This window comes from Bos indicus, chromosome 10 (genome assembly GCF_029378745.1).
Source record: "Bos indicus isolate NIAB-ARS_2022 breed Sahiwal x Tharparkar chromosome 10, NIAB-ARS_B.indTharparkar_mat_pri_1.0, whole genome shotgun sequence".
Taxonomy (NCBI): Eukaryota; Metazoa; Chordata; class Mammalia; order Artiodactyla; family Bovidae; genus Bos; species Bos indicus.
Genome location: NC_091769.1, coordinates 42,910,046 through 42,936,095, shown reverse-complemented (window position 1 = coordinate 42,936,095; position 26,050 = coordinate 42,910,046). Strand labels below are relative to the sequence as shown.

Genomic DNA, 26,050 nt, shown 5'->3' with positions numbered 1-26,050 from the left:
AAAATATTATATTGTCTATAATCACAGGTAAATGATAGAACTGTGATTTTTGGCTCAGATTGTTCTGATTTGTTCAGAACAATTGTACAGATTTGTTCTCCAAATGTGTACTCTTTTTGCTATTGTAAATTTTGTGTTTACATGTATGTATATATATATTTATATACACACAGACACACATGTATTTGTGTACATAATATGTGTATATATGTATTTCACTATTAGATTTATTTTCATAAATATTTATTTTTCTATATCCAGTTTTATTTGAACATTATCTCACTTTAGCTTTTCATATTTCTCTTTAGTTTTCTTTTATAAATTTGGCCTATAATACACATAGCTCTCATTGTTTAATAATATTTTAATTCCAAGTACTTTGAAATGGTCCTGTAACAGTAAGTAAGATAAGTTTATTCATTACTGATTTATATTTCTTAGGTTTTGATGGACATGTTTGATCAGGATGACATAGGCTTGGTTTCTCTTTGTGAAGATGAACCTAGTTCTTCAGGCGAATTAAACTACTATGACCTTGTTAGAACTGAAATTGCAGAAGAAAGACAGTATCTACGGGAACTAAATATGATCATAAAAGTGTTTCGAGAAGCTTTTCTTTCTGACAGAAAGCTGTTTAAACCTTCTGTAAGTACCTTTTTGGGTTTGAAAGTCTGTCTGCCCCCAAATGTCAGATAGTAGCTTAAAAATCATAAGTAGTAACTTTATAAACTTAATGAGTATGTAAAATAAAAATATGGTTTTATATAGTACTGTGGTATTGTTTGGCTTTATTTAAATTGTTTCAGTTTTTTATTGAAATATAATTGATACACATTCCCGAATGAGTTGTAGGTATACAGCATAGTGATTCACAAGTTTTAAAGTTTATACTCCATTTGTCGTTAGTATAAGTTATTGGCTATATTCCTCATGTTGTACAATACATCCTGGTAGCCAATCTTACACTCGATAGTTTTTACCTACCACTTCCCCACCCCTATACTGCCTCTGTCCCCTACAATGGTAACCACTAGTTTGTCCTCTATATCTGTGAGTCTGCTTGTTTTTTGTTATAGTCACTAGCTTATTGTATTTTTTAGATCCCATATATAGTTGGTACTTGTCTTTCTCTGTCTAACTTAATTCACGTAGCCCTCCCAAGTCCATCCAAGTTGCTGCAAATGGCAAAATTTCATCTTTTTATGGCTGCATAGTATTCCATTGTGTATATATACCACTTCTTTATCCATTCATCTGTTGAGGGACAACTTAAGTTTCTTCCATATATTGGTAATTGTAAATAATGCTGCTGTGAACACTGGGGATATTGTGGGAGTTTTTTTTTTTTTTTTGAAAGAAAGTTATCAACTTTAATCAATTGATTTCTTACAGAGCTTTGCCCCGATTTCTGTGACAAAATCATGTTGTGGGTTTTTTAGTACATGGGTTGTTACACTAATATGTTCAGTGGCAATGAAAATTAGACACAAAATTAGGGGAATTACACTGGAATAAAATCTTTCTACTGTGCAATATTTGAGATTTATAGTTATTCATTTGAAGATGGTGAAAGAAATGTATGGTCTAGAAAAGAAAGATGTACATTTTGTCCTGTCTTTTGGTAAGTACTTTAGAGTAGTATAAAATTTTAATAGTGAGACTTTTTAAGAATAAAAGTTTATGCAGAATGTCTCATAAACAAAGGCAGAGCAGCAGAGTTCTACTCTGCCGGGTAGGAATGGGATGAATTATGATGGGGATCCAGGAGAGTCTTGTCCATGTTTTTCTAACCTGTGTAGTTTTCTAAGGAATCTATCTAGACAGATGCTGTGTTTGTTTGTTTAGATTTCTTTTTCTTTCCTTCCTTTCTTATATGATCTATTTTCCCTTGGATGTCTGAGTGTCTTTCACTTTAAATTCTTAGCTTTTCTCTTACCTCCTGACTTCCTCTCCCAAATAACTATTGTGTGTGTAAGTGTATGTGTTCAGTCCCTAAATTGTGTCCGATTCTTTTTAACCCCATGGACTGCAGCACACCAGGCTTCTCTGTCCTTCATGATCTCCCCGAGTTTGTTCAAACCCATGTCCATCCAGTTGGTGATGCCATCCAACCCTCTCATCCTCTCTCGTCCCCTTTCCTCCTGCCCTCAATCTTTCCCAGCATCAGAATCTTTTCCCATGAGTTGGTTCTTTACATCAGGTGGCCAAAGTATTGGAGCTTCAGCATCAGTCCTTCCAATGAATATTCAGGGTTGATTTCTTTTAGGATTGACTGGTTTAACCTCCTTGCTGTCCAAGGGACTCTCAAGAGTCTTCTCCAGCACCACAATTCAAACCCATCAATTTTTTGGTGCTCAGCCTTCTTTATGGTCCAACCCTCACATCTGCACACGACTACTGGAAAATTCAGAGCTTTGATTATATGAACCTTTGTCGGCAAAGGGATGTCTTTTCTTTTTAATATGCTGTCTAGGTTTGTCATAACTTTCTTGCCAAGGAGCAGGTCTTTTAATTTCATGCTAGAGTCACTGTCCACAGTGATTTTGGAGCCCTAGAAAATAGTCTGTCACTGTTTCTATTTTTTCTCCATCTATTTGTCATGAAGTAATGGGACTGAATGCTATGATCTTCATTTTTTGAATGTTGAATTTTAAGCCAGCTTTTTCACTCTCCTCTCTCACCTTCATCAAGAGACTCTTAGTTCCTCTTCACTTTCTGCCATTAGGGTGGTATCATCTGCGTATCTGAGGTTATTAATGAAAATGTAAGATGTTTTAATTGGCTTTTATCCTTTTTTTTAAAAATGCATGTTTAGTTTAACATTTGATAATAATTTCTACTGGACACACTGCCTTAAGTAGTTAACATTTTTATGTTTTTCAAAGTACTGTCCTATTTTGTGTGACCCTTAAAAATTCTCTGAGATAGGTAGGACAGGTATTATCACCTCAACTTTACTGGTGAGGAAATAGACACAAAATAGTTATGACATGATAAGTTACTTACGGAGGTTGAACTTGATTCTTTTATACCACAATTGGGTTTTATCTAAAGTGGATGAAGAATTAAAAACTTAATAAATGCTGTTAGCTAATAATAATTGCTGGAACTATTATCCTCTTTACCTTTTGTTCATCCCATCAGTTTTCATTCCTCAAGAATTAATTTTTATGGTTCTTTTTTCACTGAATTTGTGCTGATTTGACAGAAAATTTTCATTAAATACTCAAGAGTCAAGAGAAAGAGGGAATCCCTTTATCTCTATATTATATTTTTTCAACATAGATGAGACTGTAAACTTTTGAAATAAAGACCATCTAAGATCAGAGCATAGAATTCAATAATATTTGATAAAAGAATTAATGACTGTTAATCTTAATTTACTCCTTTGGGGTTTACCCCTAGCCCTATGTCTTCAGAAAACTCATATTTGTGGAAGGCCTAATATATACCAGGAGCATTTTGTAGAAATCATCTCATTTCATTCTCTTAAAAACCTTATGAGGTAGGTCTTAACGTACCAGCTGTGTGACCCTGGACAAATTACATAATTGCTCTGTGCCTCTGTTTTCTCATTCGTAAAATGAAGATGATGATAGTAGCTAATCTGTTATGAACTTACATGTCAGGTACTTATAATAGTGCCTGGAACATAGTAAGTGACCAAGAAATGTTAGCTGTTATTATTGTCCTAATCCAGAGTCATTCACCTAGCAAGTAGTGGGACAAGGATCCAAACTCAAGTCTGTTAGGTTCCTTAATCCATGTTTCCATTACCAGATGCAGAATGAATACTAGTTGGCTATAACCTGGATAATCAGTCACGTGGTCTTCTTGTTTCCAGAGTATTTAACATGTTTTAACCCAGATAAAGTTCACTCTGAAGAGCTTGACTGAAATCTTTAATTCCTCCTCAAATTTAAGAGACAGGTCACATATTGTGGAACTACTTTGTGTCTCAGTTAGGAGTCAGATCTTCATTTTGATCCCAGCTTTTGTCATTAACCAACTCTGAGACTTTGATCAAGACTTTTAGCACCTACCCAATTTAAAAATACTCGAATGCCCGAATTCTTCATTTAAAAAGTTGCTTAGAATCATCCACTATATGAGATTTACAGCACATTTACTGGAAAATATAGATTCTATACAGTTTTGGTCAATAATTCTAAATCTAATCCAAAAGATTCATTTCCCTTCCTTATTCATGATTGACTTTGGTATGATTCGGAATATATTTTATGTCTTGAAATATACTGGTATGCGATTGGATGAAAATATACCCTTAGCACTTATATTACTTATATTTAATAATTCTCTAATGAAATTTTCAACCTGACATGTCTTAACCTTCCTTTTTTTTTTTTTTTTTTTAGGATATTGAAAAGATTTTCAGTAACATTTTAGATATACATGAATTGACTGTGAAACTTTTAGGTTTAATTGAAGACACAGTTGAAATGACTGATGAAAGTAGCCCTCATCCCTTAGCTGGCAGCTGTTTTGAAGATCTGGCAGAGGTAAATTTACAAAACTGTTTTCCTTTTAAAGTCCTAAGTGCTGTATTTCTTTGTGAAAATTAGAAGACACTGCTGGCTGCTGTAAAAAATGCTTAAGATTTAACCAGTAGCAAACTAAAATTACATCGTCTTTATAGTGGCATTTTATGGTGTATTTATGCTAATATTTATATCAAAAGCTGATAGACTAGTAATGTTTAAGACCTTTCTTTTTTTGATGGCAAGTGCACTTAAGGAGGAAAGAAAAGAAATTTTATTGATCATTGCTTTTATTGACCATAGAAATTTTATTGACCAAGCTAAAAGTTTAACTTTTGTGGATTTTAGTCTTAATTTCCAAAAATGAAAAAGGAAATTTATATATTTTTTCTCAAAGTGAAAATCATATTTTTGTACTTCAAATGATTATAAAATTAACATAACTCATTTTAAAAATGTTCAGAAAAATGTAGGTAAGTATAAGACAAAAATCACTGTTTTGCAAAACCTAGAGATTGTCTTTATAAGATTTATTTATCCTTGTGAATATTTGTCTACATGTTTAAACAAACCTATGTGTAGTTACAAAAATAGGATCTTACTATTTTACAACCTGCTTTTTTTCACTCAACATCAGGAACATTTTCCATGTTAATAAATATACTTTATAGCTTTTAAAATCTGAAAGTACCATGTACTGTGGAGATACTATTCAAATTATCTGTTATTGTTAAGCATGTAGGTTGTCTTAGTTCTTTTTTGTTATTATAAACAACACTATAACAAACATTTATATAATGCCTTTATAATCCATTAATTATTTTAAGATGCAGTCCTAGAAGTAGAATTATGGTACATTTTAAGAACTTTGAAGCATTTTTCCAAATTTACTTCCAGATAAGTTCCAGTATATGCAGGCCCTCTTTTTTCCCCATATTTTCAGACCTGGTTGTTATCCCATTAAATTTTGCTAGTCTAGTGAGAGAAAAACAGTATTTCATTATTCTTTAATGATGTTGAACATCTTTTCATATTCATTGGTTAGTTTTATTTCTTTTGGAAAACAGATGTTAAAAGTTCTTTCTTTAGTTATCATGTAAATTTCATAATTTTATAATCTCTTTTTAATTTTTGTGAAAATATGCATCACTTTTATTACATCCATTGTGTAGACAATGGAACTGCTAGTATAGAAATACTCAGTTACTGATGCCTAACCAAGATACTTAGGCTTGCTCTTATTAGAAAGCTTTTTTAATATTGTGATATCTTAGAATATTACTTTATAATCTGGTTGCTTGTACTCTTAAAGATATCATGAGTCAAAAACTTGTATTCAAAAATGTATTTTCTAATTTTTATGGTAAAACATAATTTGCCGTTTTAGCAATTTTAAGTGTACAATTTAAGGGATAAATGAAACTCATAGTAATATGTTATCATTATAACTATCCATTTCTGAAACCTTTTAATCATCCTGAATAGAAACTCTGTACTCATTAAGTAATAATCCTTATTCTCTCCCACACAAACGCTGGTAACCTTTAATCTATTTCTGTCTTTATGAACTTGCTGATTCTAGATATTTGATAAAGGTAGAATTATTACAATGTTCTCCTTTGCATATTTCACTTAGCATAATGTTTTCAAGGTTCATCCATGTAATAGCATGTTATCAGAATTCCTTCTCTATGACTGAATAATGTTCCCCTGTGTGTATATACCACATTTTGTTTATCCATTTATTTGTTGATAGACCCTTGCGCTTTTTCCACTTTTTGGCTATTGTGAATAATGCTACAGTAAAACATTGGCATATGAGTATCTGAGTCACTTTTTTTTTTGGTTCTTTTGGGTATATACCTAGGAGTAGAATTGCTGGTCATATCATAGTTCTTTGTTTAGCTTTTTGAGGAATTGTCAAACTTATCCACAGGGGCTATACCATTTTGCATTCCAAGTGTCAGTGGACAAAGGTTGTAGTGTCTCTGCATCCTTGACAGCACTTGTTATTTTCTGGAAAACATACTGTATTTTTAACATATGAAAATGAAATAAGTCTTAGTTCTAACTAAACTTTGCAGATATTGATTATTATAAAATAATAGGAATTTTAAAAAATATAAACATGGACAAAATATGGGCAGTTTCTGTTTTGTTATTTTACTGTATGTTAGTCTTTGGTTTCTTTTTCTAATTTTGAAAAAATGTGGTATAAAACAGGGGAAGTATCACTTCTTGCTTCTTTTGAAAATATCCTCAGTGTAAACTGCTTTTAGTCTCAGTTCATTTCAGTTCAGTGGCTCAGTCGTGTCTGACTCTTTGCGACCCCATGGACTGCAGCATGCTAGGCAGGCTTCCTTGTCCTTCACTAACTCCTGGAGCTTGCTCAAACTCTCGTCTGTAGAGTTGGTGATGCCATCCAACCATCTAGACTTTTAGCCTAGGTAAACCTAATTGATGGAGAAGGCAATGGCAACCCACACCAGTACTCTTGCCAGGAAAATCCCATGGATGGAGGAGCCTGGTAGGCTGCAGTCCATGGGGTCGCTAGGAGTCAGACATAACTGAGTGACTTCACTTTCACTTTTCACTTTCATGCATTAGAGAAGGACATGGCAACCCACTCCAGTGTTCTTGCCTGGAGAATCCCAGGGACGGGAGCCTGGTGGGCTGCCGTCTATGGGGTCACACAGAGTCTGACACGACTGAAGTGACTTAGCAGCAGCAGCAAACCTAACTGAAATTTCAAATCCCAGCCTTATTTTACTAATAATACAATTTTTGTTTAGCTGGGATAAATATGCATATGCATTTAATAGTTTGATACTTGTGATCACAAGTCAGTGACCTATTTTAAGACTAGCAGCTTCTTGTCATCTATTACTTAAAGTCATTACTTACATTTTTAAAAAATTTCCAAGTTATAGTCCATAGTTATTATTTGTCCCCAGAATAAAAAAAATGTTCTGAAACCTAATGGAGGACTTAACTAAAAATTTGCCATTAAATAATCTGTGCCATGATAGTAGAAAAGATTTTCTTTTAAACCTAACATATTTTTCTTTTTTTTAAAAAAAAAAATAGGAGCAAGCATTTGATCCTTATGAAACATTATCCCAGGATATTCTTTCACCAAAGTTTAATGAAAATTTTAGTAAGTTGATGGCCAGACCTGCAGTGGCTCTACACTTTCAGGTAAACTTAAATTGAATGCTGTTTTTTTAATAAAGAAACTAAAGGAATATTTTACCAGTCCTTCAAAATCTGTTAATTGTAAAACTGTTGTAGGTTGTCTTTTGTTTTCTGTCTTGAGTTCTTTCAATTTGTCCTTAATGTGGAAATCTTTTATAGAATACCATCACAAATACTGTGTGACTAGAAAAATCTGGTACACTCTAGATCTGAGATGTAGAGATGGTGGTGGAGAGCTATTTCAGGATCTGTTTCCCTACGAGAGAGAGAACTGAAATAATAAAGAGTGGAGAATATCCTCATGTATACTCATACTATTTTCCGATTAGGGCTATCATTTAAAGGAGATAGGTATATTAATGGAGATTATGCAAGTTAATTGGTTCTGTAATGCAGTTAGATAAAATGAGAGTAAGTGGAGAGAGACAAAATTACATTTTACTCTGCTAACACTTAATGAAGGTTAGATTGGCATCGATGATCCTTGACTACTTACTGCTGTAGAAGCTTCCTGCATTTAGACAGGCTTTTCTCCCTTAGCATAAGAATATGGTCAAATCTGTATTGTCCTAAAACAAGTGAATAAATGCACAAATTTTTGTCACTGTTACTCTTACCCCTTTTGTTTTTTTCCCATTTGTAGCCAATTATATTTTGATCATTCTCTATCAGACTGCCACCACCTGTGCTCTAACCAGGCTCTAACACTAAAACCTGCCCTGGACAATGAACTTAACCACCGAATCTTGTGGTTATTTTGATCTCATGTTTATGTCTGTAGTATTTATGAATATTCCTCTTGCTCTTTTTTACTTCTGTGATACTGCTGTTACATAGTTTTCATCTTCTCTGGTTTCCTCTTCTCAGTTTCCTTAGTTGCAGGTGTTACCCATCTTCTTATATCAGCTCCTGCTGTTCTGTTCCTTTGTGCTGTCCTTGAGGACTTTATCCATACCCTTTGCTTCCATCTGTATGCTGGTGACTTCCTTATTTGTATTTTTAACCCATAGCTTTCTTTTGAACACTGGATGTGTGTGTGTATATACACCTTCATATAACCAGCAACCTTTTGAACTAATTCACTTGAATATCCCACAAGGACTTCAAATATAAATAAATAAAACTGAACGTATTGTCTTCTCCCTGCCTCCTTTACTGTGAATTCCCATTATCATCTATTCCTCAAAAACTTGTCAATTTGGAATAAAACTTACACTTAATTCTCAAAATTTACTTAATTGAAGAAATAATTTTTAAGTTAAATCTTAGATATTCATATAAACCATAAATTAAGCATTAGTTAAATGGAGTAGTATGCTTATAAGATCTTTGGCATACTCATTAAAAGTACAACAATTGTTTCATCCTTATTTTATTAGTTATTCTTACTACTGCTGCTGCTCCTAGGTCGCTTCAGTCATGTCTGACTCTTTGTGACTCCATAAACTATAAATAGCCCACCAGACTCTGTTCGTGGGATTCTCCAGGCAGGAATACTGGAGTGGGTTGCCATGCCCTCCTCCAGGGGATCTTCCCGACCCAGGGATCAAACCCACGTCTTTTATGTCTCCTGCATTTGCAGGCAGGTTCTTTACCACTAGTGCTGTCTGGGAAGCACCCAGTAATTCTTACTATGAGATTTTAATGTTTCTAACCCAATTATTTAAGCTGTTATTCCAGATACTCAGTGAAATTCAGAGTTAGATAATACCCCTTTTCAGGCCAGACTCACTTGTACCTTATTAACGTAAAACAAATTTTTCATTTGTAAGATGAAAAAGTAATGCTTTATTAAAAAACACAACAAAACTTTAGAAGATGTAGGCACACTGTAAGAATATGAGTTTTGGAGTCAGAACTTCTGGCTTTGAGCCAATTATCTTACCTTGAATAAATCACTTAATCTCTGAGAATCAGTTTACTTATTTGTAAAATGATAATGATAATGTACATCTCTATGGTTATGAAAATTAAACAGGAATACACTAAGCACATTTGGCACATACTACACATGCAAACATTAGTGTATATTGTCTTTACAGGCCCCCTTACACTATAAACATACATTGCATTAATATTTTAGAATACACTTTAGTAGCCATTTCAGTGCTAATTAACCATGTAAATGACAGTTTTGTAGACTAAATTTAAAGTTTCATCTTGCTTCCAGTTAAAGCATTGCATATAAAATACATAAACCTATATCCAGCATAATTTATATCACTGTCTTAATTAAATGATAAAAGAAATTAATCTCTGCATATTCTGGTAAAAGCCTGTTGAACAAATTATAGTTTACTTCAGTTAACAATAGGTGAGAATTATGGATATGTTTACCTATGAGGATATATTTTAAAAACAGCATCTTGAACTTTTTCTTCACATTGTGTATTGCTTCTGTCTGTATTTACCTGATGAGGAGATATACCACTTTAAATAAATATATGACATTTAAAATCAACATGAGTGACTTTTAAATGCCTCATAAATTTTAGAAAATCATTTATTCTGCAGACTATTAGTTTTCAAAACTGGGATATACCTGCTGCTGCTGCTGCTGCTGATTTTCCAGGTGATACAAGGGTACAGGGGGCTTCCCTGGTGCCTCAGCAGTAAAGAATCCACCTGCAATGCAGGAGATGTGAGTTTGGTCCCCAGGTCTGGAAGATCCTCTGGGGGAAGGAAATGGCAACCTACTCCAGTATTTTTGCCTGGGAAATCCCACGAACAGAGAAGCCTAGCTGGCTACAGTCCATGGAATTGCAAAAGAGTCGGACACAGCTTAGCAAAAACAACTTAGACTAAACAACAAAAACTTACCAGTACAGGTATCTTGAAGAGAATTAGTTTCTAATCTTATTTATGTTTTTGCATTCTCTTCCAATTTTTCCTACACGTTACTTATTATCCTATGGAGTTTCCTATCATGCATTAATCCAAGGTGTAAAAATCTCCAGGGTACCAATCAGAAAAAAAAAAAGATTTCTCCTGAAGAAGAGTTTATTGTTATTGTTGTTGTTCAGTCATCAAGTTGTGTCCTGTTCTTTGTAACCCCATGGACTGCAGTCTACCAGGCTTCCCTGTCCCTCACCATCTCCCAGAGTTTGCCCAAGTTCATCTCCAACGAATTGGTGATACCATCCAACCATCTCATCCTCTGTTACCCTCTTCTCCTTCTGCCTTCAATGTTTCCCAGCATCAGGGTCTTTCCCAATGAGTTAGCTGTTCGCATCAGGTGGCCAGCTTCAGCATCAGTCCTTCCAAGGAGTATTCAGGGTTGATTTCCTTTAACATTGACTGGTTTGATCTCCTTACTTTCCATGGGACTCTCAGGAGTCTTCTCCAGCGCCACAGTTTGAAAGCATCAGTTCTTCAGAGCTCAGCCTTCTTTTTTGTCCAGCTCTCCCATCTGTACATCCGTACCAGGAAGACCATAGCCTTGATTATACAGACCTTTATCGGCAAAGTGATGTCTGTTTTCTAACACTCTGTCTAGGTTTGCCATAGCTTTCCTGCCAAGAAGCAGTCGTCTTCTGATTTCATGGCTGCGGTCACCATCTGCAGTGATTTTAGAGTGCAAGAAAAGGAAATCTGTCACTGCTTCCACCTCTTTCCCTCCTGTTTACCATAAAGTGATGGGACCAGATGTCATCATCTTAGTTTTTTTGAGTTTTAAGCCAGCTTTTTCACTCTTCTCTTTCACCCTCATCAAGAGGCTCTTTAGTTCCTCTTCACTTTCTGCCATTAGAGTAGTGTCACCTGCCATATCTGAGGTTGTTGGTATTTCTCTCAGCAATCTTGATTCCAGAGCTTGTAGCTCATCCAGCCCAGCCTTTCACATGACATGCTTTTCATGTAAGTTAAATAACAGGGTGAAATAAACAGCCTTATCATACTCCTTTCTCAATCCTGAACCAGTCAGTTGTTCCATACAGGGATTTAACTATTGCTTCTTGACCCACATACAGGTTTCTCAGGAAACAGGTAAGATGGTCTGGTATTCCCATCTCTTTAAGAGTGTTTCACAGTTTGTTATGATCCATGCAGTCAAAGGCTTTATCATAGTTAATGAAACAGAGGTCGATGTTTTTCTGAAATTCCCTTGCTTTCTCTATGATTCAGCAAATGTTGGTAATTTGTACTCTAGTTCCTGTGCCTTTCCTAAACCCACCTTGAACTTCTGAAAGTTCTTGGTTCATGTACTGCTGAAGCCTAGCTTGGAGGATTTTGAGCATAACCTTACTAGCATGGGAGATGAGTGCAATTGTCTGGTGGTTTGAGCATTCTTTAGTACTGCCCTTCTTTGGAGTTGGGATAAGGATTGACCTTTTCCAGTCCTGTGGCCACTTCTGAGTTTTCCAAATTTGCTAACATATTGAATGCAGCACTTTAATAGTATCATCTTTTAGGATTTTAAATAGCTCCGCAGGAATTCCATCACCGCCACTGGCTTTATTGGCAGCAGTGCTTCCTAAGGCCCATTTGACTTCACACTCCAGAATGTTTGGCTCTAAGTGAGAGACGACAGCATCATGGTTGTCTGGGTGATTAGTATCTTTTTTGTATGGTTTTTCTGTGTATTCTTTCCATCTCTTCTTGATCTCTTCTGTTTCTATTAGGCCTTTATCATTTCTGTCCTCTACTGTGCCCATCTTTGGATATTAATATTTCCAACTTTCTTGAAGAGATCTCTTGTCTTTTCTGTTGTTTTCCTCTGTTTCTTTGCATTGTTCATTGAAGAAGGCCTTTTCTCTCCTTGCTGTTCTCTGGGACTCTGCATTAGTTGGGTGTACCTGTCCCTTTTTCCCTTGCTTTGCACTTCTTTCTTCAGCTATTTGTAAAGCCTCCTCAGAAAACCACTTTGTATTCTTGCATTTCTTTTTCTTTGGTTTTGTTCACTGCCTCCTGTAGAATATTAAGGACCTCTGTCCATAGTTGTTCAGGCATTCTGTTTACTAGATCTAATCAATTCAGTTCAGTCGCTCAGTTGTGTCCAACTCTTTGCGACACCAAGAACTGCAGCATGCCAGGCTTCCCTGTCCAGCACCAACTCCCAGAGCCTACTCAAACTCATGTCTATCACATTGGTGATGCCATCCAACCATCTCATCCTTTGTCGTCCCCTTCTCCTCTCGCCTTCCATCTTTCCTAGCATCAGGGTCTTTTCCAATGAGTCAGTTCTTTGTGTCAGGTGGCCCAGGTATTGGAGTTTCAGCTTCAGCATCTGTCCTTCCAGTGAACACCCAGGACTGATCTCCTTTAGGATGGACAGGTTGGATCTCCTTGCAGTCCAAGGGACTCTCAAGAGTCTTCTCCAATGCCACAGTTCAAAAGCATCTATTCTTCAGCGCTCTGCTTTCTTTATAGTCCAACTCTCATATCCATACATGACCACTGGAAAAACCATAGCTTTGAATAGATGGACCTTTGTTGGTAAAGTAATGTCTCTGCTTTCTAATATGCTGTCTAGGTTGGTCATGGCTTTTCTTCCAGGGAGCAAGTGTCTTTTAATTTCATGGCTGCAGTCACAATCTTCAGTGATTTTGGAGCCCCCCCAAAATAAAGTCTGTCCCTGTTTCCATTGTTTCCCCATCTATTTGCCATGAAGTGATGGGACCAGACACCATGATCTTAGTTTTCTGAATGTTGAGTTTTAAACCAACTTTTTCACTTCCTCTTTAAATTTCATCAAGAGGTTCTTTAGTTCTTCTTTGCTTTCTGCCATAAGGGTGGTATCATCTGCGTATCTGAGGTTACTGATATTTCTCCCGGCAATCTTGATTCCAGCTTGTGCTTCATCCAGCCCGGCATTTCACATGATGTATTCTGTATATAAGTTGAATAAACAGGGTAACAATATACAGCCTTGATGTACTCCTTTTCCAGTTTGGAACCAGTCTGTTGTTCCATGTCCAGTTCTAACTGTTGCTTCTTGACCTGCGTACAGATTTCTCAGGAGGCAGGTAAAGTGGTCTGATAATCCCATCTCTTTCAGAGTTTTCCACAGTTTGTTGTAATCCAGTCAAAGGCTTTGGCTTTGTCAATAAAGCAAAAGTAAGTGTTTTTCTGGAATTCTCTTGCTTTTTTGATGATCCAACGGATGTTGACAATTTGATCTCTGGTTCCTCTGCCTTTTCTAAATCCAGCTTGAACATCTGGAAGTTCACAGTTCACATACTGTTGAAGCCTGGCTTGGAGAATTTTGAGCATTACTTTGCTAGCGTGTGAGATGAGTACAGTTGTGTGGTACAGTTTGAACATTCTTTGGCATTGCTTTTCTTTGGGATTGGAATGAAAACTGACCTTTTCCAGTCCTGTGGCCACTACTGAGTTTTCCAGATTTCCTGGCATATTGAGTGCAGCACTTTCACAGCATCATCTTTCAGGATTTGAAATAGCTCAACTGGAATTCTATCACCTCTGCTAGGTTTGTTCGTAGCGATGCTTCCTAAGGCCCACTTGACTTCACATTCCAGGATGTCTGGCTTTAGGTGAGTGATCACACCATAGTGGTTATCTGGGTCATGAAGATCTTTTCTGTATAGTTCTTCTGTGTATTCTTGCCACCTCTTCTTAATATCTTCTGCATCTGTTAGGTCCATAGCATTTCTGTCCTTTATTGTGCTCATCTTTGCATGAAATGTTCCCTTGATATTTAGATCTAATACCGTGAATCTCTTTTCATTACCTCCCCTGTGTATTCATAGAGGATTTTATTTAAGTCATACCTGACTGGCCTAGTGGTTTTCTCTGCTTTCTTTAGTTTAAGCCTGAATTTTGCTATGAGGAGCTGATGATCTGAGCCACAGGCAGCTCCCGGTCTTGTTTTTGCTGACTGTATACAGCTTTTCCATTTTCCGGTACACTGTAGTCAATCTGATTTCAGTATTGACCATTTGGTGATGTCCATGTGTAAAGTGATCTCTTGTATTGTTGAAAAAGGGTGTTCACTATGACCAGTGAGTTCTCCTGGCAGAAATCTGTTAGTCTTTTTGCCCTGCTTCATTTTGTACTCCAAGGCCAAACTTGCCTGTTACTCCAGGTATCTCTTGACTTCCTACTTTTGCATTCCAATCCCTTATGATGAAAAGGACATCTGTTTTTTTTGTTAGTTCTAGGAGGTCTTCTAGGTCTTCTGATTACCTTCAGCTTCTTCGGTTTTGGTGGCTGGGGCATAGACTTGGAATGTTGAATGGTTTGCCTTAGAAACAAACTGAGATCATTCTGTTGTTTTTTAAGGTTGCAGCCAAGAACTGCATTTTGGACTCTTGTTGACTGTGATGGCTACTCCATTTCTTCTAAGGGATTCTTGCCCACAGTAGTAGATATAATGGTCATCTGAATTAAATTCACCCATTCTCATCCATTTTAATTCACTGATTCCATTATGATAAAGGAGAGGGGAGGCTTGTAAAGCTCTCATACTTGAACATGCTATGTTAGAAGCAGTTATAGTTTCTTTCAAGTGCTTCCTGTACTGAAGACTGTGGTATTAACTTGTGTATTTCAATTTAAGAGTGAAGTCAGACCTGTTGTGGAAATTTAATGTGATCTGGCTGTTTACTTTGACAGTGAAGATCGGCTGTATCAATTAAGCAGCATTTTTCTTAAGTTAAATGAGCTAAATCTGAAATGTATTTGATCGGTGTTTTGTGAAATAGGTTTAAATCACATCTGCAATGTACCACATCCCCCCAAACACATTCTTTGTAACTACTTAAAACATTTTGAGTAAAAGTGACATAGAAATCTGTGAGAAGATGTATAGCTTTTCAGCATTCCTTTATGGTATGTGGAACCCAAAACTTTTGGGGAAAAAGCTGAGAAGACCATTGTTAAAGTTATATTAGCCATGAAAGATGAAATGTATATATTTAATTAGCTGATAAATTAAAGAAAGAAAAAACTTGATTTATAGCACTTCAATTTCAATATAGAACGCTTTCATTATAGTTTTGATACATCTCTATCTTGTTTGTTTGTTTTTTTAAGTCATGCCCAAAACACAAATGAGGTTAGACTAGAGACTAGTTCCATTAAAGATATCTGTACCCTAATGTTTCTACTGTTTAGTATAAGTTGTTATTATTGTTGTTTAGTGGTGTTATTATTGTTATTGTTGTTGCTAAGTTGTGTGCAGCTGCTGGGATCCTAGCAGCTTGTGGGATCTTAGTTCTCCCACCAGAGATTGAAACCAAGGATCCAGCAGTTAAAGTGGCGAGTCCTAACCACTGGACTGCCAGAGAGTTCCCTGTATCTTGTATTCTTAAAAACTACTTCTGTTAGGCACTGCTGTTTACGTAACCTTTATATCAGAGATATACTATTTTGTCTTTTCACTTTGCAGTCCATCGCTGATGGTTTTAAAGAGGCAGTTCGTTATGTCCTTCCACGCCTTATGCTGGTGCCAGTATATCATTGTTGGCACTATTTTGAATTATTAAAGGTAAGATAAAAGTTTTCTGAACAAAAAGAAATACTTAGATTTATGAGACTTAAAAACTTTTTCTCTGATGATAGTTTTAATAGTTTTTATTCATAAAAAGAAAATATCTTAAATGTTTTCCTACTTCCCATGGACCATAGAGAAATGCCTTTATTTTTTATATTCATATAATTTCCAAGTTGTAGATAGGGGAAAATGTTACTTTATCTATCACTTGATAATATAAATTCTCAAAGTAATAACATTAAAATGTTGACTTTTTAAAAATTAATTTTTGGAGTCACACAGCAACAATGGTTTAACTTCATATTTTATAAAGGTAATTAATAACTTTTATGTATAACATTGTTCTAAACTTCTGTCATATATAACTTGTCATGAAAAACACGTTTAAAGTTGATACCTTTTGCCCATGCAATGTAGTAGGTAGAACCCAAGTAATGAATTAAAAATTAAAATTGTGATAAAACTTGAACTCGTTTTTAAATATCAGTACACATAAAAATATACTGAATTTCTAAGGGTCTAATATGTAGTATAAACTTTATTATGGTGTATACTTAGAGAAAAATGTAAACATGCTTTATAATAAATAAATGTAATGTACAAGCACACCAGAGGTAAGTTATTGCTCTGACTGTAATGGCAGTTACTTTTTTGCTTTTCTTTACAGTTTGACCACCTATGTATATGTCAGTAAAAATATATGTAGCCTGTTTCTGAGCTTTTTATCAATTAGATCAAATTATTATAGTATTTTGTGTCATCTTCTCTGAAAGTTACATTGATATTTGTAAGATTCATTGATCCCATGGACAATAGAGCCTGGTGGGCTACAGTTCATGGGGTCACAAAGAGTTGTACATGACTGAGCAACTAACACACAACATAAGATTCACTGATGTTATTTTATGTTTTTCTAATTTAATTTTCTTCCATTGTTTGAATAAACCATGATTTATTTATTGTTCTCTGGCTGAACAATAGTTTTTTGCTATTATTGATAACACTTCTATTGATATTCTTTTTTCTATCTTTTGATACACATGTACATGATTTTGTTTCTCTAGAGTATGTACTCAGGGTTAGAATTGCTTGGTCATAAGGTGTGTATGTTTTCAAATTTATTAGATGAGGTCAAGCAGTTTTTCAAAGTGGAAAATTTTCCAAAATTATACAGTTTATACTCCTACCAGAATGCATGATGTCTCTCTTTATGCATTTTTCATATTTAAGATTTTCTATTATATGATCTATTTATAATGGTAACTAATGTTTTATTTTATATTTTCTTGATTATTAATGTGCTTGTACATATGTTGATTGGCCTTTTGAATAACTTTTTATAGGATCGTTCAAGTCTTCTGCCATTGTAAATATCTTCTGGGCCTTGTCTTTGCAGTTTTTCTGATTGTTTTTCTTACTGTTGTGCATCAACTAAAGCTGAATATATTCCATATTTCTGAGAGTTGAGTTTCACTAATGAGATCATGTGCGGCTTCTCTTTATTATTCAGTCTTTATATAGATATTGTATCTCTGTGTATATAGAGTATACTATATTTGTCTATATGTAGACACTGTGTCTATACCATGTTGTTGGTTTAGACAGCCTGTTCTAACTTTTCCATGTAACTCATTAGTAATATTTAAAATAAAAGCCAGAATAACTAAACTTAGTAGACATCTAGGCAAAGAAATCTTTAGATGATTTCTAATGAATATCTTGGCTCAGGTATTGGTAGCTACCCTGGTAGCTCAGTGGTAAAGAATCCGCCTGCCAAGGCAGGAGATGTAAGTTTGATCCCTTCATGAGGAAGATCCCCTGGAGAAGGCAATGACAACCCACCCCAGTATTCTTGCCTCGGAAATTCCATGGACAGTGGAGCCTGGCGGGCTACAGTCCATAGGGTTGCAAAAGTCAGGACTTAGTGACTAAACAACTACAACAGTAAATACCTACCTCAAGAATTCTTTTTTTATGGAGTCTTACTATCCATAATGTGTGATACTGGAGCTCACTAGCTTTTGTAAACAAATAGATGAGCAACTTGATTTTGTGTATCTCCATGGAGACTAATGGGTCCATAAAGAACTCATAGAAAGGATTGTAGGCTTCTCATGAATAATATATTAGCAGCCACAGATGTATATTTAGATTCCTAAAAGTTTTTAGAGAATGTTCATGTCTAATTGGAAGTCCCATCATTAGTTTTATAGTTGCCTTCTAGTATTTGCCAACATTTAAAAATCCCAACTTAACTATAGTCAATTCAGTTCAGTTCAGTTGCTCAGTCGTGTCTGACTCTTTGCAACCCCATGAATCACAGCACGCCAGCCCTCCCTGTCTATCACCAACTCCTGGAGTTCACTCAAACTCACGTCCTTTGAGTCGGTGATGCCAACCAGCCATCTCATCCTCTGTCGTCCCCTTCTCCTTCTACCCCCAATCTCAGCATCAGAGTCTTTTCCAATGAGTCAACTCTTCACATGAGGTGGCCAAAGTACTGGAGTTTCAGCTTTAGCATCATTTCTTCCAGAGAACACCCAGGGCTGATCTCCTTTAGAATGGACTGGTTGGATCTCCTTGCAGTCCAAGGGACTCTCAAGAGTCTTCTCCAACACCACAGATCAAAAGCATCAATTCTTCAGTGCTCAGCTTTCTTCACAGTCCAACTCTCACATCCATACATGACCACTGGAAAAACCATAGCCTTGACTAGACGGACCTTTGTTGGCAAACTAATGTCTCTGCTTTTGAATATGCTCTCTAGGTTGGTCATGACTTTCCTTCCAAGGAGTAAATATCTTTTAATTTCATGGCTGCAGTCACCATCTGCAGTGATTTTGGAGCCCCCCAAAATAAAGTCTGACACTGTTTCCACTGTTTCCCCATCGATTTCCCATGAAGTAATGGGACCAGATGCCATAATCTTCGTTTTCTGAATGTTGAGCTTTAAGCCAACTTTTTTACTCTCCTCTTTGACTTTCATCAAGAGGCTTTTTAGTGCCTCTTCACTTTCTGCCATAAGGGTGGTATCATCTGCATATCTGAGGTTACTGATATTTCTCCCGGCAATCTTGATTCCAGCTGTGCTTCTTCCAGCCCAGCGTTTCTCATGATGTACTCTGCATATAAGTTAAATAAGCTGGGTGACAATATACAGCCTTGACGTACTCCTTTTCCTGTTTGAAACCAGTCTGTTGTTCCATGTCCAGTTCTAACTGTTACTTCCTGACCTGCATGTAGGTTTCTCAAGAGGCGGTCTGGTATTCCATTCTTTTTCAGAATTTTCCACAGTTTATTGTGATCCACACAGTCAAAGACTTTGGCATAGTCAATAAAGCAGAAATACATGTTTTTCTGGAACTCTCTTGCTTTTTCGATGATTCAGCGGACGTTGGCAATTCGATCTCTGGTTCCTCTGCCTTTCCTAAAACCAGCTTGAACATCTGGAAGTTCATGGTTCACATATTGCTGAAGCCTGATTGGAGGATTTTGAGCATTACTTTACTAGCGTGTGAGATGAGTGCAATTGTGCGGTAGTTTGAGCATTCTTTGGCATTGCCATTCTTTGGGATTGGAATGAAAACTGACCTTTTCCAGTCCTGTGGCCACTGCTGAGTTTTCCAAATTTCCTGGCATATGGAGTGCAGCACTTTCACAGCATCATCTTTCAGGATTTGGAATAGCTCAACTGGAATTCCATCACCTCCACTAGCTTTGTTCGTAGTGATGCTTTCTAAGGCCCACTTGACTTCACATTCCAGGATGTCTGGCTCTAGGTCAGTGATCACACCATCGTGATTATCTGGGTTGTGAAGATCTTTTTTGTACAGTTCTGTGTATTCTTGCCATCTCTTCTTAATATCTTCTGCTTCTGTTAGGTCCATAGCATTTCTGTCCTTTATGGAGCCCATTTTCACATGAAGTGTTCCCTTGGTATCTCTAATTTTCTTGAAGAGATCTCTAGTCTTTCCCATTCTGTTGTTTTCCTCTATTTCTTTGCATTGATCACTGAGGAAGGCTTTCTTATCTCTTGCTATTCTTTGGAACTCTGCATTCAGATGTTTATATCTTTCCTTTTCTCCTTTGCTTTTCACTTCTCTTCTTTTCACAGCTATTTGTAAGTCCTCCCCAGACAGCCATTTTGGTTATTTGCATTTCTTTTCCATGGGGATAGTCTTGATCCCTGTCTCCTGTACAGTGTCATGAAACCTCCATCCATAGTTCATCAGACACTCTGTCTGTCAGATGTAGTCCCTTAAATCTATTTCTCACTTCCACTGTATAATCATAAGGGATTTGATTTAGGTCATACTTGAATGATCTAGTGGTTTTCCCTACTTTTTCAATTTAAGTCTGAATTTGGCAATAAGGAGTTCATGATCTGAGCCACAGTCAGCTCCTGGTCTTGTTTTTGCTGACTGTATAGAGCTTCTCCATCTTTGGCTGCAAAGAATATAATCAATCTGATTTCGGTGTTGACCATCTGGTGATTTCCATGTGTAGAGTCTTCTCTTGTGTTGTTGGAAGAGAGTGTTTGCTATGACCAGTGCATTCTCTCGACAAAAGTCTGTTAGCCTTTGCCCTGCTTCATTCCGTATTCCAAGGCCAAACTTGCCTGTTACTCCAGGTGTTTCTTGACTTCCTATTTTGCATTCCAGTCCCCTATAATGAAAAGGACATCTTTTTGGGGTGTTAATTCTAAAAGGTCTTATAGGTCTTCATAGAACCATTCAACTTCAGCTTCTTCAGCATACTGGTGGGGCATAGGCTTGGATTACTGTGATATTGAATGGTTTGCCTTGGAAACGAACAGAGATTATTCTGTCGTTTTTGAGATTGCATCCAAGTACTGCATTTTGGACTCTTTTGTTGACCATGATGGCTACTCCATTTCTTCTAAGGGATTCCTGCCCACAGTAGTAGATATAATGGTCATCTGAGTTAAATTCACCCATTCTAGTCCATTTTAGTTCACCGATTCCTGGAATGTCAACGTTCACTCTTGCCATCTCCTGTTTGACCACTTCCAATTTGCCTTGATTCATGGACCTAAATTCACTTTTCACGTTTATGCATTGGAGAAGGAAATGGCAACCCACTCCAGTGTTCTTGCCTGGAGAATCCCAGGGACAGGGGAGCCTGGTGGGCTGCCATCTATGGGGTCGCACAGAGTTGGACATGACTGAAGCGACTTAGCAGCAGCATGGACCTAACTGTAATAGAAGTTAACTAAAATAGAAGCTTACTATTTTTCCCCTGTCTAGATGATTAGTTTTAAAATCTCTGAGGTCTGAATCTAAAATCGGACATTGACTATAATGGCCTGATTCATCCTAAGGTCACAGCTACTTTTACTACCAATTAATTACTGGACTCCAAGTATTTTTAGCCACTGTGATTAGGACTAGTAGTTGGTCAGTTAATTGAAAATGAACTGAAGAATCATAAATCATTTTAATTATCAATCATAATCATTTTAATAAACACTCATTTTAATAAACACACACAAAACCCCTAGAGATGAACATTTGTATATATTTATATGCTAATCTGTTGACTTAGGGTAAAACCTTTTCTTTGAGTATGAATCTTACTTAAGTCACAAACAGTATCTCTATGATTTCTACTTTCCATTTATTTTAGATGGTACATAACCTTGAAGATCCTTGTAAAGCAATCTGATTGCAGAAATCTAAATTTTTATAATTTTTCCAATACTTTTATGATTTGTCTTCCCTATATCTTTTAAAAATGACTTGCCTTTAAAGTTATTAGATTTGAGTTTTTATATAAATATTTTTATAGTCATATTTCTTTAGCTTATATAGTTATTGAATTATATAATTATAACATAAGCACAACTGTCATTCATATTTGGAAACATTTACTACTGATTCTTAGTAATTATATGACTCATTTAGTGGGATCAGAAGGGCCTAAGTATTCTAAAAAGTGACCCATTTATTTATAGCATTATTGTCCTGTGGGAATCAGTCTGTATGTTACACAGTGGGAATGATCCATAGTAAGAAATACATTTAACATCATGATAATGCTATACGACCATACACACACACAAAGCAAAAAGGTTTTTGAAATGCTACTCGGCATTTCATGCAATATATTCACACCCTATATTCTGTTATATTCTATTCTGTTTCTTTTTTTAAAAAAGGATCCATTCATTTCATAATTCAGTGTATTATGACATAGATTTTGAAAAACCAAAATAAGGATTAATTCTAGACATAAGCAAAAAGAATTATCACATGATCAGATAAGAAATAACTTTTTACATTTTATATCTGTTCTGACTGTGATACTGTTCCTTTTAATAATAATTTACTATTTTTTTAATTGTGGTCAAACATGAAATTACTGTCTTAACCATTTTAAGCGTATAGTTCAGTAGTGTTAAGTATATTGTTATACACCCGGTGTTGTTGGACACATGGATTGCTTCTGCTTTTTGGCTATGATAAATAATACTGCCGTGAACAAATATGTCATCAAGACTGTTTTTAATTCTTTGGATATATAGCCAGAAGTGAAATTGCTGCATCATAGGGTAATTCTGTTTTTAATTTTTTGAGGAAGCACTGTATGATATTCCATAGTAACTTTATACTCTTTTACATTTCCACCAATAGCACACACTGTTTACAGTTTCTCCACTTCCTTGCCAGCACTTGTTATTTTCTGTATTTTTATTTTTTGATAATAGCCTTCCCGATGGATGTGAGATGGTATCTCATGGTTTTGACTTGTATTTCCCTATTTGTGACAGTGAACATCCTTTTATTTGCTTTTTGACCATTTATATATCTTCTTTGGAGAAATGTCTATTCAAGTCCTTTGCCCACTTTTTATTTGGGTTATTTGTAAATATTTTTGTGGTGGTTTTATAGGAGTTCTTTATATATTCTGAATATTAATATTAAACCTTTTGAATGTGTCATTTCCAGTACTGTCTCCCATTCTGGTGATTATCTTTTTGTGATACTGTTTGAGCTCAAGCACTCATTCGAAAGAAATTTCATTTCATATTGAGCCTACTTTGGGATGAGACCCATAGGAAAGAAGGCTCGACCAGTGTAACTTACGGCTGTCATGTTCCTTTGGGAATAAAAAACACTGTCCTGGAGCAGTCTTAGGCCAGCTTTAATTTGAAATATTTGCCTTGGTCATGTACCAAGGAAGATTTATTTATGGATATAATGTTTAAATATTATTTGAGTTTTACTTCCCAGAGTCAGAATTTATGATAAGAAGACAGAAAGACAACTACATAATGAGAAATTATAGGATATCATATATAGTTTTCCTAAAATTATTTTACACTTGTAGAACAGTATTATTTTGTTGTTGGATTATTATTATTTTTAGCAATACTTTAAAGTTCATGTTATAGGTAATATGATTCTTTTTTTGTTCTTTTCCAATTTAAGCCCCTCTGGGGTTAATCATAAACTACTTTCATTTTGTTTATTTTTCTCAGATAAATTTTAGATATTTCTTTCCTTAATATATATTCCAACCCTTATGTAAGAGGAAACAGAAATCACAAATTCATTTCCTGATTTATAAGCATCTTTATAATATACTTCTTATATTCTAAGAAAAAAATCTGTTTATCCTTCTGTTACTAGGAACATATCAACTCTCAGTTCAGAATTGATTTTTTCAAATCCAAGTAACATTCTTCTCCTCTCTTACTCTGGTCATTCCCTGGAAATTTAGTAATGGAAAGAATAAATATTTTCCTCTGAAGAGAACTTTATCTTAATTTGAAGCTTAACAGGAATACCTATTACTAATAACTTTAATGAAGTTCATTGGGAACGATAAGCCAATATTTTAGTGAAACAATTGAAAATGTTTCTTTAGGTAATATTTTTTTTAACCTTTTACTTTGAAAAATATAGGGAAAAAGTTACAAAAATAGTATGCTCCCTTCATCTAGATTCCCTAATTGTTAACATTATGTAACAATTACTTTGTCACCTACAGAGAAAGTGACAAAAAAGAATTCCTGTGTGTGTATTTAAGTGTATTTATAACATCAAGAAGTTGAGATAATGTCTATTAAAAGAAATGTTCTGGCTCTTGAAAAAAATATGTGAGAATATTTTACTATGTAATATTTACTGTTTCAGTACTGACACAGCACTCAAAGATATCTGAAGGAAGATAATGCACATTTTTAAAAAGCACATAAAGAGAAGTAACAGGTTTTATTGAGGTGAATTTCCCACCAAATTTCTAAAATCCTATTTTTATGAAAATCTAGAGAGAAGTTTATTATTACCAAAAGAGAATTGATCACATATATTATTTCACATCTAAACTGAACTCCCAGCATGATAAACTAGAGATAAATTCATAATTTAATATAATTTCTCCTGTCTTAGGCACATATATCTGTAATAGATGGGCTTCCCAGATGGCTCGGTGGTGAGAATTCACCTGCCAGTGTAGGAGACGCAGGTTGGATCCTTGGGTCCAGAAGATCCCCTGGAGGAGGAAATGGCAACCCACTCCAGTATTCTTTCCTGGAAAATCGTACAGTCCATGGGGTCACAAAGAGTTGAACATAAATGAATTCATATCCCGAATTGATATAGCAGTTTATAGAAATTCAAGAGTTTCAGTGAAGTCTTAGAGTTAAGAAAAAACTTACATAAAGTATAAAATCTCAGGCAAAATACACATATATGCTACTAAGGAGAAAAGTGTATCAGGTAAGCAAAGAATATATTCTTCAGTCAAATTCATAAGGTAGTACACATTAATGAAAGATTATTTCCCCTTTACTACTTAGTTTAAGCATAAATTGCAAGGGCATTTATTCTCTTTGGGAGAAGGAAATGGCAACCCACTCCAGTATTCTTGCTTGGAAAATCCCATGGACAGAGGAGCCTGATAGGCTACAGTCCCTGGTCACAAAGAGTCCGACACGACTGAATGACTTCACTTTCTTTCACTTTCACTTTTATTCTCTTTGACCTCTTGCCCAAAGCACACTTCATTTTATTTCTTAAACTGTAATTATCCAGTTTATGGTTAAGATAAAGGGGAATCCCCTTCAATTCATTCACCAGAGTTTGGCATAGTCCAGTTTTTTGCATAATTGTGTTCGGTGTCATTGGAGAGAGGCATGCAAAAAGGATGGAATCTGAGTTCCTTGGTTTGAATATAGACTCCGCCATTCATCTTGGGTGCCTCAGTTTCTTCATCTGTGACATGTGTATGATGATAGTACCTATCTTACAGAGTTGTAACAAGCATTAAATAAGCCAGTGCATAAAAGAGCATGCACAGAATGCTTTTTATCAAGAGCTTAATAAATGTTCATTGTTGTTATTTGTCTAAACACTTAACAAAATTCTAAGTATTTATACAACAGTCACTCATTCTCATTACTTTCTTGGGTACCTACCATTTGTGGGTACTGTACTAAAAATGAATAAAATATATCCCCAAGCTAAAGAGTTCATGTTTTAGTAAAGAAGATAAATGTCAGATAAATAATTACAATATAGGAAGTGCCTAATAAAAGTAATTCTATGGGATAGTGAGGCAGGAGTTACCAACTCTGTCTAGGAAAGCTAGAAAAAGATGTATATGAGTGTTGAGTATGCTAGAATTTATCATCCTGTTCTGGTATGTTGGTGTTATTAAATTGAGGGAGCCATAAAAGACAAATGCTGAGGGACTATTACAGATTAAAAGAGAGAATAGAAACATGACAACTAAGTGCATACTGATTGGATCCTGTATTGGGGTGGGGTGGAGGTGGGTGGGATTGCCCTAAGAACAGGATTGGGACATTAAGCAAAAGTTTCCTGAAGTTATCACTATACTGTAAAAGAATTTTTGTTCTAAGACACACTGAAATATC

The 26,050-nt window shown here is 35.5% G+C and overlaps 1 protein-coding gene across 1 annotated transcript in view; it reads left to right on the top strand.

Annotated features, from left to right (window-relative positions):
* Nucleotides 1–26,050, top strand: part of SOS2 (SOS Ras/Rho guanine nucleotide exchange factor 2) — a 105,631-nt gene that overhangs the window by 40,571 nt on the left and 39,010 nt on the right. The window contains exons 5-8 of the mRNA XM_070797385.1: nt 442–645; nt 4,377–4,520; nt 7,587–7,697; nt 16,042–16,140. Of these exons, the coding sequence (XP_070653486.1) occupies nt 442–645; nt 4,377–4,520; nt 7,587–7,697; nt 16,042–16,140 (558 nt within the window). The remainder of the gene's footprint in view (nt 1–441; nt 646–4,376; nt 4,521–7,586; nt 7,698–16,041; nt 16,141–26,050) is intronic.